At 39.0% G+C, this 22,834-nt stretch overlaps 1 protein-coding gene across 1 annotated transcript in view; it reads left to right on the forward strand.

Moving 5' to 3' along the window:
* Positions 1-15,216: 15,216 nt before the first annotated feature.
* LOC101438656 (cytochrome P450 2J2-like) overlaps positions 15,217-22,834 on the forward strand; it is a 43,115-nt gene continuing 35,497 nt past the window's right edge. The window contains exon 1 of the mRNA XM_004484531.4: positions 15,217-15,588. Coding sequence (XP_004484588.1) covers positions 15,379-15,588 — 210 coding nt within the window. The 5' untranslated portion in view covers positions 15,217-15,378. The remainder of the gene's footprint in view (positions 15,589-22,834) is intronic.

Raw genomic sequence — 22,834 nt, forward strand, 5'->3', positions numbered from 1 at the left:
AATGAGTTAAAACTATTATTTAAAGATCCAGTGTGGCTAGCAGTCACCATATTACTCAGTTCATATCTAGGACTTTGGATCATTGTTTGTGAACTAGTCACAAAATAATGTAATGATAGTTCAGCCAGCTCTTTTTGTTCAGTTATTCAGAAATTTAGATTCCTAGAAGCAAGCTCTTTGGGAATATGGAAACAGGCCTTAAAGTGAAACAGGATTCAGTTCTGTGTCCATCCTTGCATACCTGGCACATTATCTTCAACCACTCATATGATCTTATTCAAACATTTTTTGGGCTCCACTAGTAGGGATAGAATTAAACTTTTCCAAGAAATGTAGAACATGAAACACTTGATCTTTTCTAAAAATCAATTTCACAACTCATTTTTTACAAACCTGTATAAATGAGGAAGTAATTTAAGGTGCTGGAATAAAAAAAGCACAAAATAAAGTAGCTTGTAAAAATATGGCTTGAGATACTACAAAGCTACAGCAGCCAAAACTACATGGTATTGGCACAAGGATAAGCATACTGACTGACCAATGGAATCAAATTGAGTGTTCTGATAAATCCTTACATATAAGTTCAACTGATATTCAATAAGGCCACCAAGTGCACTCAACTGGGACAGAATGGTCTCTTCAACAAATGGTGTTTGGAGACCTGGATATTCATATCCAAAGAATGAGAGAGGATCATCATCTCATGTCCTACACAAAAATGTATTCGTGATGGAACAAAGACCAAAATATAAAAGCAAAGACCATATAGCTCCTAGAAAATAATGTAGGCAGCATCTATGAGATCTTGTAGTAAGAAATGGATTCACAAACTTCACACCCCAAACATGAGCAACAGAAGAAAAAATAGATAAATGGAACCTCCTCAAATTTAAAAAAATTGTGCCTCAAAGAGTGTTGAGAAAATGAAAAGCTAGCCTACACAATGGGAGAAAATATTTGGTAACCATTTATTTGATAAGGACCTAACATCCAGCATATACAAAGAAATCCTATATCTCAAAAATAAAAAGACAAACAACCTCTTTAAAAAATGGGCAAGAGATTTGAATAGATACTTCCCCAAAGAAGAAATCCAAATGGCTAAAAAGCACATAAAAATATGCTCAACATCTAGCTATTAGGGAAATGCAAATCAAAACTGCAATGAGATATCATCATACACCTATAGACTGGTGGCTATAAAAAAAAAAGGAACACTCATCCACTGCTTCTGATAATGTAGAATGGTGCAATCACAGTGGAGGACAGTTTGGTGGTTCCTCAGGAATCTAACTATAGAACTGTCATATAATCAAGACATCCTCTTCTGGGTATATACCCAGAAGAATTAAAAGAAAGGACAGGAACAGATATATGTACACCAATGTTCATAGCAACATTATTCATTATAGCCAAAAGTTGGAAACAACCCGTGTCCGTCAACAGATAAATGAATAAACAAGTTGTGGTATATACATAACAATGGAATGTCACTTAGCTGTAAGAAGGAATTCTGTATTAACACATGGGGCAACATGAATGAGTCTTGAAGACCTATGTTGAGTAAATTAAGACAGTCACTGACAGATAAATATAACATGACCTTACTGATATAACAAGTTGAGCAGACTCAGAGAGCTAAAGTCTGTAAGATAGGTGATCAGGAGATAGTAACGGAGTAGAGTGTGCTGAACTGATGCTCAATACAGGTAAAACCTATGATAAGGTAGAAAGGGGTGGTTCAGACAATGGATGGGGTGATAGTGGTGCATTGATGTGATTGGGTTTGATGGTGCTGGAACGTGAGGAGGAGTATGGTGAAAGATTGGGTTAGACTATCCATGGAATGGGGAGAGTTGGATGAAGAAGCGGGTGAACTCTGGGGATGTGCTAGATATGTTATTAAAATTACAATGGTTTGAATGTTCTTTTGGAAAATATGGCAGGGGAGGTTTACTAGTGTAGAGCATGAAGAGTGGAATAATATGCAGGATAGGGCACACCTGGGGTATGTTTCTATGAAATATGAAAGTGTTCATTTTGTCATAGTGTGTTATCTCAGTGGGTGGACAGCCAAACAGTAAACAAGATAACGTTAAACTCCCATCCGGGGAGTCCAGCTATATTCTCAGTTAAGGGAACAAGAATCTCTGGAGAACATAGGCAGTGCCTAATAAAAGAAAATAGACCATTGTCAAGCCCTCAACACTTTTGCATGTAACTATGAACTTTATACTTCAAAAATTTAAGCTTAATATTTCCTATAGGTTCTGAGGGAAGAATAGAATAGATGGAAAACTTGGCAATTTTAGGGCATTGGAATTATTCCGCATGAACTTACAATGTGGATACAGGCTATTTTAAATTTCGTCAAAACGTGTGAAAGTGTACAGTGCAAAATGTAAACCATAAAAAAACCACTGACCACATGTTAGTAACAAAGCTTCAATGTTTGTACTTCAATTGTAACAAATGTACCATACTCATGGAAGATGTTATTAATAAGGGATAGGAAGAGAGAGGAAAGGGATTTAGTATATGGGAATCACTTATAGTTTCTATGTGACATTTCTATAATCTAAAGCTTCTTTGAACATAGAGTGAATAAACTAAGACACTGGGAGAACATTCAGAAGAAATTGTTGTTGTCCATAAAAGATAATGGATCTTCCAGTGATGGAAGACACAATGAAAAAATTGTTTTTATTTTTTTATTTTATTTGTTATATTTTTAGTATTGTTATTTTGTTTTCTTATTATTTTCTCTGATTATTTTTGGATCTATTTCGGGGAAGTTTTGGATCTCAGAAGGGTCAAAACTGTGGAAGGGGAGGATCACTGGTGCAGAGTTATCAGTGATGGGGTGATGTGGGGGAAGGTTTGCTCCTGGAGCATGCCTCTATGGCATATGAATATGTTCAAGTGGTCATGGGGTGTTGTCTTGGTGGGTGGAAACCCACACAATAATCAGAAGAATATTGAATTCCCATCATGAGAAGTCCTGCTACAGTCTCTAATAGAGTGGCAAGGATCCCTCAAGTACATGGGTATTGCCTAGTGAAGGGGGACAGACCATTATGCCAGGCCCTTGATATTTTTTTTTCTTTTTTCTTTTTCCAAGTGGATTTGGACTCTATTTTTTTTGTCTTTATTTATTTTTTTAGTGTTACATTAAAAAAATATGAGGTCCCCATATGCCCCACCCCTCCCCCTATTCCTCCCCCCATAACAACCTCCTCCATCATCATGAGACATTCATTGCATTTGATGAATACATCTCTGAGAACCGCTACACCTCATGGTCAATGGTCCACATCATAGCCCACACTCTCCCACAGTCCACCCAGTGGGCCATGGGAGGACAATGTCTGGTAACTGTCCCTGCAGCACCACCCAGGACAACTCCAAGTCCCGAAAATGCCCCCACATCTCATCTCTTTCTCCCACTCCCTACCCCCAGCAGCCACCACGGCCACTTTCTCCACACCAATGCCACATTTTCTTCGATTACTAATCACAATAGTTCATGAATAGAATATCAGTAAGTTCACTCTAATCCATACTCTATTTCTCCATCCTATGGACCTTAGAATGGTTGTGTCCACTCTACATCTATATCAAGATGGGGCTTAGATTCCACATGGATGCTGGATGCAATTCTCCTGCTTTCAGTTGTAGGCATTCTTGGCTCCCTGTTATGGTGGTTGAGCTTCTTCACCTCCATGTTAGCTGAGTGGGGTAAGTCCAATAAACCAGAGTGTAGGAGTTGCAAGTCTGTTGAGGCTCAGGGCCTGGCCATCACATGGTCAGTCCAGAGATTCAGGTCCCCTGGGTATGCATTAAACCCCAGCACCAACTACCGTTCCTGTAAAAGTAACAGGAGAGACTTGTGGACAAAGATTACATCTGAGTCCAGCTCCCTCACACAGAAACACAAACTCCAAAGTATAGGCCCTTGATACTGATGTTTATCTTTAGGAACCTTGTTCTTCTGAAATGGGAACTTATCCTAGAATTGTATACTGCCTAAGAGTTACCTCCTAAAAGTCTCCTTGTTACTCAAAGGTGGCATATAAACACACTACCTACCCCCCTGGCATGGGACATGACTCCCAGGGATAAACCTCCCTGGCACCAAGGGGTTATTATAATCATGACCAACCATGAAATAGCAATGGATTTGGAAAAATATCTTGATCCAAAGGGGGAAATATTAAATACAAATGAGTTTTTATGGCTAAAAGATTTCAAAGGAAGCCGGGAGGTCATTCCAGAGGTTATGCTTATGCACGTCTCAGCAGGATCTCATTGACTGCCACAGTAAACATTGCCTCAAGCATCAGGATACTGAGGGCTGTAAAGACATCTAGACACTATAAACAGGGCAGGCAATTTCAAGAATTCAGCACCCTGTCAATGAATTCCAGTTGACTTTGGAATATATGCTCTTCAATGTAACACAGTTAAACTCATTTATAATTTGCCTAGACCTGGCTCTTCTGCCCCCTTTATTTGAATATATAGTAAGCACTATACTTGTTAATTATATGTGCCAGAGACTTAAATCTTTGTTTTGTTCATATGCAGGTTGAGTGCTGAATCTCAGCAGAGATACAACACCTATTCTCCATTTCACTGGATTTTCCCAGGACAACAAACAATAGGATGGTGATGGACAACACCCATCCCAAAAAACAGAGAGTATACATTACTGCAAGTTAGACAATTCCAATCTGCCCCCATGGGTATCTGAGCACTCTCTCAACTGGAAATAGAGTGGGCATTACCATCCCAAAATCCTCAAGACTGAGGAGTGAAAAAACGTAAGGGGGGAATGCAACTAAGGATGAAAGTAAATGTATTATTGTTATAGCAATGGAAGAACTTGTGACATTGATGTGAGGACAGTTTAGGCAGTGGCTCTGAGGGGAGAGAGAAGGAATAATAGGTGTAACATGGGGCATTTTGGGGACATTGGAATTGTCCTGCATGACATTGCAATGACAGATACAGACAATTACATTTTGTCAAAACCTATAAAATTGTGTGGAGCAAAGTGTAAACTATAATGTGAAAGGATAGACAATGGTTAGTAGACAATGCTTCAATATATGTTCATCAAATGTAATAAATGTGCCACACTAATGAAAGATGTTTTTAATAGGGAAAAGAGTGTGAGGGGGAAGGAGTGGAGAGTGCAGGAAAGCCCCTATATTTTTTATGTAACATTTATATAATCTAAAGCTTCTTTCAAAATAAAAACAGATACATGCAAAAAGAAAGCAAAAGAAAAAAAATGTGTATAGCTTAAAACAAGAGAAATCTGAGCAGGTGGACAGGGAGTGAGTCACAGCTGATATAGTTAAATGATCCTCTCAGAGACCAAATACTTTCCATTAATAACTTGTTGTTCCACTTTCCCTGAGAGTATTCTTCAGTCACATTACTAAAATATTCTCTGGGCCAAAATTCAAGTTGGGGGAGAAGAAAAGGGCTATGGAATGCATACTCATGCTTTTATATGCACACATTAGAACTACTCATATCCTGTTGTTCAGAACTTAGTGAAATGATCACACCCAGACAAGACAGTCTGAAACAACAATTTTTTTCTGTATAGTAATGTAACAAGTTAAAATTTGAGCTTCTAATTACTAAAGGAAGAAGAGGAAACAGATATTTAGATAATTAGCAGTCTCTCACAAGTAAAAAATATTTTATGCAGGAACTTCTGGACTTCATGGGAATGCAGGATGTCAACATTTCATTAGTGAAACTGGAAACATAGAAGCACCTACTAAAAAATTTCTTTTACACATGATTTAATTTGCAAAAGTTTTCAAACAAAAAAAAATTGGAATAATGCAATTTATTTTTCTTTACTGATCCAAATATTTTAAATCCTTTATTTAAAACAGCAAAGAGAGTACATTTATATCCACTAAAAACCCACCAGAAAGAGAAGCAGAAAGATTATTCATGTACATTTCACAAATAATATGTTGTTATTGGAAGATCATTTATTTAAAATGAAATGCTAAATCCTTAAAAAAAGAAATTGTGTGATCCTATTTTTATTTTTCAAGAGTCAAAGTCTTTACCATAGAAAAGGATCTTTTATAAACTAAGCATTACATTTAATGTGGTAGACAGACACCCTATCCACTGGGCCAAGTCCGCTTCCCAGGCATTCTTAATTAATACTAAATCATTAGTTCAATGATTTTATCTATTGGAAAAATAGAATAAATTTGAAATATTTCTTCTTATATTTAATGAATCTCAGGATAAACATCACCGTCGTATGTGCGTGTGTGTGTATATAAACCCACTTTTAATTTTTAAAAGAGAGAAATGCATACAAATCTTAGAGTAAATGCTCAAAAATTAAAGATAATTTCCAAATTCATCTGTGGTTTTACTTTATAATAAAAGGGCCATTCAATACCTCATCAGTTAGATAAATACTGAATTTCTCTTTCATGATATATACATTTAAACCTCCCTTACAACACAGATGTATATAAATCATGGTTCATATTGAAATATTTATGATGTTTAGCCACCCACATGATGCTAATCTCACTGTATAAACCAATTTGGAAAAGAGTCTCACCTCTCTCCAGCTCCTGAATTTCTATATGATTACTCACAATAACACAGAAATTTATATAACATTATTCTTCTATAAATACTTGCATAGTGAACACTTTAAATTCTACTTGACAATTAGAAAGGATAATAATCAGAAAATTTGTTTTTTGTTATTGTTTTATTTCCATTCTTTGAGTAATGAAAATGCTCAAATATTGATTGAAGTGATGAATGCACAATTCTGACAGCATACCAAATGCCACTGATTATACACTTTAAATGAATTGTATGATTTATAAATATGTTTCAATAAAATTGTTTTAAAAGAAAAAAATCAAGGGGCTTCTGGGAAGATGCCATTGGAGTATGTAGGCAGGGTTCAACTCTCACAAAAACAAAGAAGGAAGGGTAAAAAGCTGTCTGAGAGAGTTGCTTTGGGGATCTGCAGACCAAGAGAGTATTGTGCATCCTCTAGGAAGGCAAGGGACAGGAGGAGAAGAAGCCAAAATGAAACCATGTGTTTCTACCCCCCCACACACACACTATGGCCAGGAATGGCACCCATCCCCCACCCTCAAGACAAAGCCTGGATAAAACTCATGGTTCATTGCAGTCAACTGAGAAGAGAAAAGGAATTTTCCTCCCTGGCAAGAGGGAAGGTTCAGTAGAGGGTGGAGAGTGGTTTCTTTTCAGAAAGTTTGGCCAGTAGAGCCTGCTTTGAATCTCAGCTCTGGCCAGGTCTCCACAGGTAAGTGGAGGTTGAAAGAGAACCTTCTTGGAAAGATTTGCTGAATCTGCTGGCAAACCACAAAGAGAAAAAAAAAAGCTTTTTGTAGTCTCTTGTCCCAGACCCCTGGGATCAGATCTGTAACCAAAGTGAGACCCTGGTCTTATTTTGGTAACTTAAACTGTGCAATTTTAAATACTTAGAATAAGCTGAACCAAAAATTAAAGAAGAGCTGTGAAAGAAAACCACTAGGCAAGAGAGAGAAATTGATCATCAGTATAAATTCACCAACATATTCAGATACCTAGAAATCAGCAAAAAAATTATAAGCCATTGTATTAATCAGCCAAATGGGTGCTGATGCAAAGTACCAGAAATCTGTTGGATTTTATAAAGGGTATTTATTTGGAGTTGAAGCTTACAGTTACCAGGCCATAAAGCATAAGTTACTTCCCTCACCAAAGTCTTGCCCCGTGTTGGGGCAAGATGGCTGCTGATGTCTGCCAAGAGTTCAGGCTTCTTGATTTTCTCTCTTCCCAGGGCTCTATTTCTCTCTGGGCTCAGCTGCTGTACTTTGTCCACAAAGTCAGCTGTAGACTATCAGCGAATGGCTGTCTCTCTCCCTGGGGTTTCTGCCATGTCCAAGGAGATGTCTCTATTCCTCTGTGTTCTTCTCCTGTTTGTTCACTTCCCAGGGTCCTCCTCAAAACTCCAACATCAAAACCCATCCTCCCCAAAATGAAGATGAAGATTGTAGTTAACAGTATAAATATAAGAATATTTTTCTGTTACAATGTGTTAGGAATCTGGTGATAAATGGGAAAATTACAACTAATGTAGTTACCAGTAATATTGTAATATTTTGCAGCAAGGGAAAAAAAGATGTTATGTCAATTCTAAAGGACAATAACAGAGGTGTAAAAGGTTTTTCCCTCCACTGTAGTATGAAAATGTTCTAAAATTGACTGAGGTGATTATAGCACAACTCTGTGATGAGAATAAATTGTACAAAGCATGTGACTGTATAGCACAGGGAATCCTGTGGTGGATGATGAACTGTGGTTAACAGGACAAATATGAGAATGCGCTATAACAAATATTTAATACCAGTACAGGTGTTAATAATCTGGTGGGCTGGGGAAATTACACCAAATGTAAAATAGGTCTGCAGTTTGTAGTAATTTGATGATGCTCTTTCATAGTTTGTAAAAAATGTTTCACAATGATGCAAGGTGTTGGTGGTGGGATGATGGATGGGGGCCCTATATAATGATATGTATTTTTGTTTTGTCAGTTCCCAACTTTTACTATACACTTAACATTTATGTATGTTCATGTATGAATGAGCTACTTCAATAAATTTTTTTTAAAAAATCACCAAAATTTAAGAAGTAACTCAAAGAAGTAACCCTGGTTAAGCAAAATATCCTGACAGAGGCTCACTAAAAAAAGAGATCCAAATGCAGGATGGAGTCCTTGCATTTTGAATGTTTAAAAACAATTTATTGGGAAAGAATAAAAAATCAGGTATCTATGAATGGAACAATAGTCATATTTGAAAAGCAAAGCTAAGAATAAAAGTCTAGACCAGGGATCTATAGGCCTCAGGCCAAATCTGATCCACCATCCATTTTGTAAGTAAATTTTTATTGGAACACAGCTGTACCCATTGTCTACATATTGTCTGTGGCTGCTTTCATGCTAAAAACAACAATGTTGACTAGTTGTGACAGACATAATTTAGCTCACAAAGCCTAAATATTAATAACTGGCCCTTTACAGATTTTGCTGGCTCTTGGTCTAGATATGTACATTCTTCCTACTATGTAACCATTGCACAGGACTGGAAAGAACTGGAAAGATCTAACTATTGATATCAAACATAATGTTTTCAAATTGTAAGGAATGGAGAATGCTAGTTATGTCACAGTTAATTCCTTTTTATACCTAAAATAGACCTAATTATTTTTAAAATTTTTGGTCCTACACAGAGTATTTCTAAGTTATTATAAAGATGATCTAGTGTTAACTTTCTATAATGATGAAAATGCTCTATATCTGGACTGCCAAATGCAGTAGACAATAGGCACATGTGTCTATAGAGATTTTAAAATATGGCTGGTACCACTAAGGATCTTAATTTTTAATTTTAATGAATTGAATTGAAATTGCCCCCTGTAGCTTGTGGTTATGTATTAGATAACATGGATTTGGCATAATTAAATTAAAATTTCAAGTTTTTAAATTTATGGTCAAAAATTTAGAATGTAATGTCTTTGGAGGAAGGAGATTTTATCAGAAATGAACTAGTGCCAAAGACTCAGTCCAAGACTTCCAGGATTCTTTCTCCAGGAATTTTGTTGTGTTAAATGTTGGAGTAAAGTAAGTTAGACTTCATTCTTTCTAGCTCATGTAGGAAATAATTCCTCTAGCCTAGACACCTTAATCCAGTTCAGAATCTTGTCTTCTTTCTAAACCTGCTGCTTGAATTTCCAGTTTGTTCTGCAAACATTTTTCTTTTTAAATTATTAATAAGGATTTTTTTCTGCTTACATGATTTAATCTTTATTCTAAAGAATAAAATATTTCATTTTATCCATCGACTTTTGTATTAGTCAGCTAAAGGGGTGCTGATGCAAAGCACCAGAAATCTTTTGGCATTTATAAAGGGTATTTATTTGGGATAGAAGCTTACGGTTACCAGATCATAAACTGTAAGTTACTTCAGTCATGGAAGTCTGTTGCCACATGTTGGAGCAAGATGGCTGCTGGTCTCTATGAGGGTTCAGCCTTCCTCCTCCCTTAAGGCTCTGTGGCCCTGGATTCTTCCTTTCTCAGCTTTAGGCTGGGGTAAGTTTCATCTCTCTCCCTGGGGCCCATTTCTCCTCAGCCTCAGTTGCTCCGCTCTCTCCAAAAGACCTGCTGTAAACTATCAGGCGAATGGTTCATCTCTCTTCCTGGGGTCTCTGTCATGTCTTATTGAGCCTTCTCTCTCTCATGTATCTGCTTCTCTGGGTTCTCCTTCTCTGTATGGTTACTTCTCTGTGTGTGAGCCTGTTTTATACCCACCAAGGAGGGTAGGGACTCAATCCTGCACACCCTAATAATGTGGTCAAATAAAATCCCTAATCGTAATTTAATAAAGTAGAAGTGAAACCTCAGAATCTAATACACCCAGAGAAACAGACCAGCTTACAAACACAATCCAATATCTATTTTTGGAACTCATAAACAATATCAAACTGCTTCAACTTTCTTATAGCTTTTTATTGTAATATCTCTAAGAGCAAATGAAATAATGCTTTAGTTTACTAACACTGCCAACATTGTGACTGATTTTTCTGTTCTTATCGAATATGTTAGATTAAGAGTATTTGTAAATCATCTCATAACTAAACAAAACAAAGGAAAAAAACACTAAAATAGTAAAAGTAATGTAGGCAAGATTTTTAATGTGTATTCAATCACCAATATCACTTTGTGGGTGTGTTTGGTGGACTGAGGTAATATAGTTGTTTTGGAATACAACATTTTTAAATTTATTTAAGTTATTAAGTTGAAAGATTTCAAATTGAGTAATTTCAATGTTACAGAATGCCTAATGAATTAATACGGAGAAGAGTGAGTCTTCTTAAAGAATGTAAGATATAATAAAAGCATTTCACAAATTATTTTCTTATTTATTGTTATATTTGGAATTGCTTATTGGAATTGCTGTTCAGGTTTGAAGGAGATAAATAAGAATCATTGGTTTCCACATTAGTGTGGCAGTAGACATTGTTTCAGCCCTCTCAGGACAGAGGTGGAGGCAGTGGAGATTTAAAGATGCAGTGCTTCCTCAGGGCTGCTGGAGACAGTTATCTGAAGAGCTGGAATTACTAGGCAGGCAAGGAAAGCCAAGATTTGGGGAACCATTGGAGAAGGTTTCTTGATCCCTCCCCAGGGCAACAGGGAGCCAATCTGCATTCCTTTCATGGATCCTTGGCCCTGTTTGTCTGGGAAAGACTGACTTGGGAAAGTACTTTCTGGGGTGCCCCACCTCACAGAATTTGCCTTCCATGCAAAAGCAGCTTGACAAGAAAATGAATATAAAGAACTATATTTGCCCTGGCATTTGAAGATGGTAGATGTTCCAGCCCACTGTTCAGGGAAAATTTGGATTCCCCCAGGCTACAGAAAGTGTGGAGCACATTCCCCTATGGTTGGGGAGAGTTAAGTCACCAAACCACTTCTCTTAAGAGGTGGGCCTATTCTCCATAGGTTGGAGAGAGTGATGTCACTACTTCACTGCTCTGATGGGGTTAGGAAAGAGTAGGAGGGGCAGATCATGATAAGAGAGGAGACATTGAAGCCCTAAATTCTGCTGTGTTTTCTTTGCCACATAATCCTTTAATGGCCTCTTCTGGGAAGCATCCTCCTACTCTTGTCTGGGAAGATTAACTCTGTTTCAACAAACTAACCTGTAATGGAATCCCCTGAAATAGTTGATGTGCAAGGCACTGATAATTCCTCACAGAACTCACCTGTGGAAGTTTGATGCTGGGTATACTCCAGAAAATTATGTCCTTAGAGTTAATCCATTCCTAGGGGTATTAACCTATTGTTGGTGGGACTTCTGAATATCACTTCACTTAAGGACCTTTGGGTTAGATTACTTCAGTAAGGCTTGAACCAGGTTGAATTTTAATCCTCTTATTGGAGTTCTTGATAAACAAGATGACTATGGAGAGAGACACAAGCGCTCAGGGAGGAACCCATGGAATTTGAGAGAGAAAGCCAGATGGAACAGCCAGAAGCTGAAAGCAGCAGAGCCCAGAGGAGAAGGCAGAGATGAGCAGACTCTGCCCTGTGCTTTTCAATGTGACAGGTCCCAGGATCATCTGCAGCAAGCTTACAGAGAAAGAGTGACAGCTGATGACGTCTTGATTGGAGACTTTTTTTAGTCTCAGAACTGTGAGCTTGCAACCTAGTAAATTCCCGTTGTGAAAGCCAATCCTCTTCTGGCATATTGTGTTTGGCAAGTTTTTAGGAAACAAGAAAACATCCATACCACTCCTCTTTGTGTCCAGAAGATAACTAATCTAAATTCCCAGTAGACCCTGAAAGGTGGGGTATAAACCCATGAAGAAGTATGCTACACTCAAAAGAACTGCATGAATTCCTTCCAGTTTATGTGGACAGAAATCAGGGGACTATGTGTGGGAATGGATATTATGGGTGTGGAATAACGTGGAAGGAACATAAAGTTAGACCTTGGAATCTTCTGGAGTTCACCTTGCTGGGTCTTGGACTTGCTTGGGAACAATGACATCTCTTTTCCACTCAATTTCTCCCTTCTAGGATGGTAATGCCTTTCCAAAGTCTGACTCATCATTGTACAGCACTGGAGGCTATTTATGATGTTTGCTGCAACCCAGGTGGGTTCTTCTTAATATCTCTTTTCTTGGTTGTTTCTGGTAAACTTCTAACTAATCTGTGGTATAGATTATTGCTTTCATGGAGCTAACAGTCTCCTCTATATGCGTCCCACAAAAATTTCCATTGTTTTCCAGAGCTCCTTTAGGCATAAACTTCCCCACACACTGTTCTATATGTCAGTTCCCTGGGGAAGAGCTTCAGATTTCTCTTTTTTTAGGACCTGTCTCTTCTGGCAAAAACCTCTGTGCTACTACTCCACAGCTGAGTGTGGGGACAATAGTCCACTTCTCTGGATTGGCACTTCTGCTTTATGAGCTGGCCCTGGGCAGGGGCAGTAGCCTCTGGTCTTCATGGCTTGCTGCTCCTGATATAGGACCTCTGTCACTAAGAATGAAGGGGGAGGTATTTGGTGCCCCAGTAGGTTCAGTCAGCCAGCCTGAAGTAACACTTCCACCCTAAATGTTGGGGCTGGGTGGAGGAAAGGAACCCTGAACCTCTCAGCTGCTCTTGCCTAGAATAGAGTACTGCATCATGGAGTTGAGCCTGGGGGAGAGGTGAGAAATGCTGTCAGACTTTCTCTCCCTCAGAGATTCAGTAGCCCTCAACTGGTAGCTATGGAGCTAGGGAGCCCCATGTCCTTGGTTGTGCTCACCCAGCATTCAGCTTCCATCACACTGAGCTTGTGTTTGGGAGAGAGAGGCAATGGTTATCCCTCAAATACCACACACTCTTGCTGTAATAACTGAAATTTAGATTTTCTTGAATAAAGTTTTTCCATTTGCCATATGCCCTTAGGAAATTAAGAAGATATTTTAAATGGTTACATTTTTTAAAAATAATTTTTTTCAGTTATGGTTGTTTTGCTTAGGAGAATAAGATGATAGTTTAAATGGCTGGATTTCCCCCCCCCCCCCCCTTGTGGCTTGCTTGCTGTCTGCTCTCTGTGTCCATTCACTGCACTCTCTGTTGTGTTTTTTGCTTGTCTCCCTTTTTGTTGCGTCACATTGCTGAGTCAGCTCTCTTGTGGTGCCTGCAGGCCAGTGGCACTCCGTGGTGCCTGGGGTCCAGAGGCACTCTGCAGTGCCTGCGGTGGGGTGGCACTCCACAACCTGTGGGAAAGCCTGCCTTCACAAGGAGGCCCTGGGACGCGAACCCAGGGCCTCCCATATGGTAGACAGGAGCCCAACTGACTGAGCCACAGACTCTTCCCAAATGGCTGGGTTTTTAAAAAATAATTTTTACCTGTCATAGTTGTTTTGTTGGGAAGAAGATCTGCACAGCTCTTCGTGCTGCCATTCTAGAAGTTGCCCCCTGCAGTATTGCTCTAATGCAAACAAAAAGGGAAGGAGGGAGATAACAATTCTAAATGTCCATTAATATGGGAATAGGTAAATAGTGTTGTAGTGATAAAAGATTACATAGCTGTTAAAATGAGTGAATTAGAGCCACATGTATCAACCTGAATAGATCTCAAACACATAACACAGTGAAATAAAAGAAAAGCAAGTTGTAGAATAATTCTTTGAAAAACAGCATTTATATGAATATTAGAAACGTTTAGGAGAGTATAACGATTGTAGTAAAACAGAAAAATAAGGACTGGAAGGATATAAGCTAAGTTCTGGCTAGAGTCTCCCTCTGGACTTTGGACAGGTAGAGAAAAGATTTCAATTCTGTTCTATTTTTTATTTTCTTTTTAACACAAGATTTTAAGCAGAATATGTTTCTGGACATTGAGTATTTGCTATAATATTCCAGAACTATCCAACAAGTTTTGAGTATCTCATAAATAGTAAGATAGGTGGGCAAATGAGGGCAGAAAATGTTGGAAAACGAAAGCTTAACACTGTCTTGGAACTTCAAAGGAAGAGCTTCAAAAAGCAAACCAAGAACTAAAACATATCCCTTCAACATCTTCTGGATTAGGCTCAGTTCTAGGAGTTTGCTGTTAGATCTTCAAAACACTTTTCTAGTGCAAAACCTTGATTAATCTGGTAACAACCCCTGTGAGGTTTACCAGTCTAGGGAATTCATTTTCTCACTACTTATTTAATCCTAAACTGTTTCTCGGTTTCTTCAACTACAATACCTGCACAAATGTGTGAGGATGAAATAATTTATTTGCCGGTTTGTTTATATTAAGAGCCCAAGATTAGTCAGTTCCTGTTGTATACCAGGCACGGTTCCAATAACTGAGTGAGGAGATGACTGCAAAATGTGGAACCTGTCTGTTGAGCTCTCTGAATTGCATTACAACTATAAACCTAAGAGCACTAATGATGTCAAAGAAAGATGGACCTTCAAAAGAGAAGAAAAAACGCCCTGGCCTGGCCTTTTCCAAGACAGCTTTCCAGGATTTGGTGGGGTTTCTCCCCGGTAATCAGCTCCTAACGAAAGCTTTGCAGAGTCCCGCGCCTGTCATCCCGAGGGCGCACTGCGAGGGGCGTGGCGTGGAAGGGGCAGGACTCCGCAGCAGCGTCATCAGCGGGGCGGAGGGGCGGGTCTTTGTTGGAAGCTCGGCAGGGAACTGGGCGCAGCAGACGCGAAGTCTGGAGGGGAAGGGCGGGGCTGCGAGCGGTGCCGCAGAAACTGGCAGTCACGGTCCTCCCGCCACAGAGAAGCAACCGGGCATTCCGGTCATGCTCGCGGCGTTAGGCTCCCTGGTGGCCGCCCTTTGGGCCGGGCTCCATCTCCGGACTCTCCTGCTGGGTGCTGTCACCTTTCTGTTCATTGCTGATTTTCTCAAAAGGCGGCGCCCAAAGAACTACCCTCCTGGGCCCCCGGGCCTGCCCTTCATAGGCAACTTCTTCCAACTGGACTTTCAGCGGTCGCACCTGCAGCTTCAGCGGGTAGGAGCTGGCAGAGGTGCCCTAGAATGCCCTTGCCTTAAACATTAGGGCGGCGGGCACTCCAGGGGCCGTGGGGGCAGGGTTTGGGTGGATTTGCAGTCAACGCTGGTAACCTGGGTAAATCTCACTTTGAGGCTCCTTCTTCTCATCTAAATGACATTTTTCTATCTGGCCTTTTATATGGGTGAAATATCATTAAACGGTTATTATTTAAATGTGCTAGGCACGTTACCTTCCTTAACTTATTTAATTATGTTATGTTGTTAAATATTATGCAACATATTATTCATAATATGAATGCTTTGTCACTTATTACTACTCTGTAAAACATTTCGAACATATGCTGTATTTTCCTTCTTGGAGGTTTCATTTCCCCTGCGTGAAATGATGACAATAATGCCTAAATCCTCACCACTTTTTAATAACTTACTGCCACCTCCACAGGTGCTGCTCACCTTCAGCCTCTTCCCCCTTTCAATGCCCTCTCACTAAAGTCATAATTTAAATTTGTCATTTCCCTGCATAGCGGTTTTCAGTGCCTTTCACAGACACTCAGAGTTCACACCTTATTAAGTCACTTGAGATCCTTCTTGGTCCAATCTCTTTCCACCTCTTTATTCTCATCTCCTGCTAAGACTTCCTAACTCTGGTGGTTCTGAATTCTTTAAAGTTCCCTCCAACATTCAACACTTTCTCAAGAATCCTCAGATGGTATAATTGTTCATCAGTGGAGGTGCCTAGCTGAGAGTCAACACTGTGCTAAATGGTTATGAAGCTTAAATAAAACAGTTAATGGACAATATTAGCATAGCTTATAGAAGGGGCTTGACAAATATCAGTCCCACTTTCCCTACAAATTTCTGGCATAGTTAAAATATGGATTTATATTACTTAAACACAAATGGACAAGATTTATCATTTTCAGGGAGAAATACCCAATTGGTAAGCTGTGAGACAGAATTACAGAAATTTAAAGTTAGGCTTCTAAACTCTTTCATTTGTTTTAGATGTGTGTGGTTTAATTTTCAAGTGTTTGGAGATTTTCTCATTGTCTTTCTGTTAATGATTTCCAGTTTGACTCCAGTGTCTTCAGAGAAGATCTGTTGTATTTTTAAAATTCTTTTAAATATTTTAAGGTTTATTTTATGACCGAAGATATTGTCTGTCTTGATGGCGGTCCCATGTGTGCTTGAAAAAAATGTGTATTCTCCTCTTGGTGGGTGAAGTATTTGATAAATGTCAATTAGATCCTATTGGTTGATGGTGTTATTTAGTTCTTCCTTATCATCTGCTGACTTTTTGTCCATTGGTTCTACCAGTTACTGAGAAAGAGGTGTTGAAGCCTCCAACCATAATTGTAGATTTACCTATTTCCCCATTCAGTTCTACCAGGGGATCCTTTGTGTATATGGCAGCTCTGTTGTTTGGTGCGTGCACATTAAATTTGTCATGACTTTTTGGCTAATTAACCCTTTTGTCATTATGTAATGCCTCTTTTTGTCCCTGGTGATTTTCATGCCTCTGAATTCTACTTTAACTGGTATTAATATAGCCACTCAGACTTTCAATTGTTTAATATTTTCCTGGTATATTTTATACATCTTTTTCCTTTTAAGCTACTCATATCACTGTACTTGAAATTGATTTCTTATACACAGCATATAATTTTACACTTAAAAAATTAATCCTCCCAATGTCTTTCTTTTAATTAGTGTATTTAGACCCCTGATATTTAGTGTAATTGTTGCTATATTTGAATTTAAGTCTGCCACTTTAATTTTTTTGTTGTTTTCTCTGTTTTATTATTGTTCTCTTTGCTTTCCATTCCTCTCTTTCTCTAATCCTCTATTCCTGTGTGTTACTAGAACAATTTTTAATTCCATTTTTATTTTATCTAAGGTGTCTTTGACTGTATCTATTTGAATTAAAAATTTTCAATGGTCACTCAAGATGTTCCAGTATACCTACATATCTTATTGCAGTCTACTGGTGTGACAGTTTGAATCTGGTGAATCCCCAAAAGATTACGTTTTTAAACCAATCCATTCCTGTGGGTGTTGGGTCATTTTGATTGGACTACATCAGTGCAGCATGATTCAGATTGGGTCTTTGACCTCTTAATGGAGTTTTATATAAACAGAGAGACACACAGAAAAGGGAGCTCAGCCATTTTTATCCTGCCATGTGAGAGAAAGGAGAAAGTAGGACTCCAGATTTGCCTACAGTTGTAGGAAGGCAGAGAAGCCTGAGAGACTGAAAGAGATTCCAGAATCTGGAATCAGCAGAGCACAGAGGCATGGAAACAGATCACCTAGAAACCTACAGTTCATCTCAAGGCTGAGGAGATGAGCCCTGACATATGCCTGATTACAGCATGGTAGAATGCCTTCTCAAAAATGTCGGTTACTGGTTTTGTGCCTTGGTTTGGACATTTTTTGGCCTTGGAAGTATAAGTTATTATTATCCCAAAGAAATTCCCTTTTAAAAAGTCACCCCATTTCTGATACTTTGCATTGGCAGGCCTGTGGCAAACAAAGAAAACTAGTATCAACATTTTACCACTTAAAGTGGAATATAGATAGCCTATTACCACATAGGTACCTTTATATTTCTCCTATATGATGTAATTGTCTTAAATATTACCTCTAAATATATCAAGAACCCACAGTAGACAAAGTAATGCTTTTTGTTTTTAACTGTCAAACATGGCTTTCAATAGCCAAGGGAGAAGAATAGTCTATTTGTGTATACCAAATTATTTACCCTTTTTGTTGCTCTTTCTTCATTTTTGAGGCTCTAAGTTTCCTACCATTATCATTTCCTTCCTGTACGAATAACTTTCTTTGCTGTTCTTTTAGAGCAGTTTTTCTGATAACAAGTTCCTTTCACTTTCCATCATCTAAGAATGTCTTTATTTTACCTTCATTTCATAAAAGTATATTTTCACTGGATTTAGAATTATGCATTGACAGCTCCTTTCTTTTGACACTTAAAAGTATTGTGCTTCTTTTCTCTGCCATCATGGTTTCTGATGAGTCATTTAATTTGTTGTTTACCATGGATAATGGTGACTGCTTTCAAGAGTCTTCTCATTACTTTCAAGATTTTTTTCTTTGTCTTTAGTTTTCAGAAGTTTGATTGTGACGTGTCTTTGTTAGCATTTCTTTGTGTTTGTCCTGTTTGTGGTACATTGCTTTGGATTTATCTTTCTTGGGCTTTCTCAGTTTTTTGATTCATACACTGATTTGTTTTGCCAAATTTGGGAAATTTTCAGTCATTATTGCTTCACATACTTTCCATGTCACATTATTTTCCCTTTTGTGGGACTCTTGAACTTTGATGGCATTAGTGCAATCTTCTGTTATTGCACCACAGGTCAATCACTTTTCTCTGTGTTATACTATTAGATACTTTCTATTGATCTGACTTCAAGCTCACTACTTCACCTATCATTACTGCTTTGCTAGTCTGTTCATCCACTGAGTTTTATTTCAATTATTATCTCTTTCAGTCCTAAAATTTCTACTTGGTTATCTATGGTCTTTATTTCCTTGCAGAGATTTTTTTACTTTTCTCTTTGGTCATAAAACTATTCATTATTGCTTGATGGAACAAGTTTATGATGGATGCTTTAAAATACTTATCCAATAATTCCAACATCTATGTCATCTCAGTGTTATTATCTGTTGGTTTTCTCATTCAAGTTGCTGGTTTTTACTAAGATGAATAATTTTGAACTATATCCTGGATATTTTGTATATTGTGTTAGAAGACATTGGCTACTATGTAAATCGTCTATTTTTGCATGTAGTCAACCTGCTCAGTTTTGTGGACTGTGGTTCAAATGTGATTCTAGACATAAATCCTCTACAGTGCTGTTTTAGTTTGCCAAAGAGCTACTGATGCAAAGTGTCAGAAATGGGTTGTTTTCATAAAGGGGATTTTTTGGGGTAAAAGCTTACAGTTTTGAGGCTTGAAATGTCCAAATTAAGGCACTAGCAGAGATGCATCCTCACTAAGAACTGCCACGTGGTGAAGCAAGATGACCACCAATCTTTGCCGAAGTCTCTGCCTTCAGAGCTAGCTGTGGGCATAGAACTTGTCTCTTTCTGGGCATCCTCTATCAGTCTCGGATGATCCACTTTCTTCCCAACTTCAGTAGCAAGGTATCAGGCATATGGCTCATCAATCCTGCGTCTCAGCTCTTTGATCCTCTTGGAGACTTCTCCAGTTTTAGTTCAGCTATGGGCAAAATTGGAGTCCTTTCTCTCACATTGCTGGATCAAATATGGTGTCTCCCTTTTCCTGTGTGTGTCTCTGTATGTCTGTTTTTATCAGACCAGCAAGAGGGCAGTATCTCAACTGAGTTACACCTCACTGACATAGTCCCATTGAAAGAATCTCACACCCTCAGGAATGGATTAGTTCAAAACATAATCTTTTTCTTTCAGGGATTCCTAAACTAATTACAAACTGCCTCAAGTATTGTTGTAGTCTCACTTATGTGTTACCCAGTACACGTTCTCTTTAGTGCAGGCTGGGGAGAGAGATGGTTGGTACAGAAGACAGGATACTGTCCACTGACTCCTCCAGGGAGGGGAGCCTCCTTCTTACTGCATGAGGAATGGAAGGCAGTGTTCTGTCCACACGCTTAATGAGGAAGAAGTACTTCCTTGTAACTGAAGAAGAGGGATAGAATTCCTAAGTCGCCTCCCCCTAACTTCTCCAGGGTGTCTACTACTTCAGAGCATGTGTGGAAGTGCGAGTTCAGCCCTCAAACACTTCAGGTGAGGGGTACCACCTTGTTATGGCAGCACCCATAGGGTGGGGGAGTAACTACATCTTTTTTCATGGTTTTTGCCTCAAGAACAGCAGATTAAAAGATTAAAAGGATTGTGTCCTTTTGTGCTTCTCTTTTTCTAATCCTTTGGCTAGATAGAGAGAACAAGCATTTCTTGGAGCTATTTTTATCTGTGCCCATTTGTGTTATGATTAGTCGGAAGAGTAAAATGGAAGGCTTTAACTCAGTGTTGTCCAGAATGAGATGTTAAAGACTTGTAGTAACCCCCACCCACACCCCAGCACTTGCCCTTGACCTACCACATAGTTGGGCTCCTTTAACTAATGAACCCTACACATTCCAGTAACATTGGGTATTTTGTTTGTCCTTGAACACCCAAATTTTCCTGCCTTTTCTATAATGTGTTCTGTTCCCACAGCCTCAAAGGTCTCTGACCTCACAGTTTTTGTTCCTTTGCTGACATCCTGACCTCCATTTAAGATCTAGCTCAAATATTACCAACCTTTAGAATTTTTCTCTGATATTTAGGTATATATTTATCTCTTCTTGTCTCTTTCTACCTGCATTACAGCATATGTTATCTTCTGCTCTGTATTAGTTTTTCTACCCAGTCACCCTCTCCCAAGGATGGGAAGTGCTTTAGAAAAACAACATGTCTTGTTGATACTGATATTTGTCCTACCTTAAGATGTAACATGAAAAACAGGAAGGAGTCTGCCACTTCTTATAAGTGTTATTAAAACTTGTTGGATTCATCTTGAATTTTATTTCCACAAATTGTTCTTAGAAATCTAAGATATTCCCAAGAACTAGCTATGAGACCAGGATTCTTACTAAGCACCACTGAGCCCAAGGACACTAGAGAATCCCTGAAACTGCATGCAAAACAGTATTCATCTGTAGAGGATTTTATCGGAGAGTAGATCCATGACCAGCACTAGATTTTCAAAGGATTCCATAACTCCAAAAAGATTAAGAACCACTGTTATAAAACTTCACTCCTTTCTTTTTTTTTCTTTCTTTTCTTTTCTTTTTCTTTATTGGATGAAAATACCTTATTAAACAATAAAAGCAATAGACTCTCATTGCATGATACAGTTTAGCAACAGAGAGAAGACCTGACAACTCCTCCTGCTCATCCCTCCCACACCCATCACTGCCTCCCACCAGCCCTCTTAACACAATGTGAGGTTAGCCCTTTGATATACATCTTTCCAGATTTCTGTGTAATAAAAATAAAATTATTTTGTAATGCTTTATTAGAGTCTTTACATATCAAAGAGAAAAATGTTGAATACCTAAATACAAAAATAATTAGAGGATAAAAGCAGGCAATTCAATTTGCAGATTGTGGAAAAGGTGTTTGCTTTAGTTTGCCAAAGGGCTGCCAATGCAAAGGCCCAGAAATGTATTGGTTTCTATAGTGGGGACTTATTTGGAGTATAAGGTTACAGATTGGAGGCTGTGAAATGTCCAAATTAAGGGCATCAACAGAGATGCTTTCTCTCTAAATCCAGCTGCCACCTGGTGAAGCAAGGCGGCCACAAATCTTTGCTGTGGTTTCTGCTTTTGGAGCTAGGTGTGGGCAGCCAGGCATAGGCTTGTCTCTTCAGGGCCTCCTCTGAATGAGCATATGGCTCATCTCTTCCTGGGCTTCAGCTGTTTGAGCTTCTTGGGGGCTTCTCTGCCTACAGTTCAGCTGTGGGTGAAACTAAACCACTTTCTCTCACATTTCAGGATCAGATATGGTGGCTCCCTTTTCCTATGTGTGTGTCTCTTTCTCTGTGTCTCGGCTCTTATCAGACACAGTAAGAGGGCAGAAATGCAACTTGAGTCATGTCTCACTGACATAGTTCAGAAAAAAGGATCTTACATCCGCAGGAATGGATTAGTTTATTTTTGAGATTCATAAAAGAACTTCAGTCACAATGTTAAACTTCAATGAAATACTGAAATGGCAAGAACAGGCAGGGAGCCAGATGACTTGCCCTTCCACTCTGGGGTTCCCAGCATGGCTGAACCAATCTGCTTCCTAGGGGAAACTTGGGGGACCACGGTGCACCATGGGCATAGATGTCTGCCGAGCTGGACACAGACTCCCCCTTGCACCTGTCTGGCCAGCTTGGTCTGGTTTCAAGTTCTGGGGCCATGGGAGTGTCATGGGGGAGGGACTAGGAAGTGTCCAGGGACCCGAAGAATAGGCAATGTTTTGGACGTGGCCATGGCAGGGGGCCAGGCCACCCCGCTGGGACCTTCCAGGCCAGGGAGGACTGAGGAGGCATGTCCACGGAGGAAGGGAACAAGCATGAGTGACTGAGGCACTTGAAAAATGGGCCTGGGCTCAAGAGAATTTTCTTCTTTCTCTCTTTCTTTCTTTCTTTTTTTCTTTTCTTTCTTTCTTTTCTTTGCATTTTTTTTTGGACGGAAATACCTTTTTAAAGTAGA

The sequence above is a fragment of the Dasypus novemcinctus genome, chromosome 9 (assembly GCF_030445035.2).
Source record: "Dasypus novemcinctus isolate mDasNov1 chromosome 9, mDasNov1.1.hap2, whole genome shotgun sequence".
Lineage (NCBI taxonomy): Eukaryota > Metazoa > Chordata > Mammalia > Cingulata > Dasypodidae > Dasypus > Dasypus novemcinctus.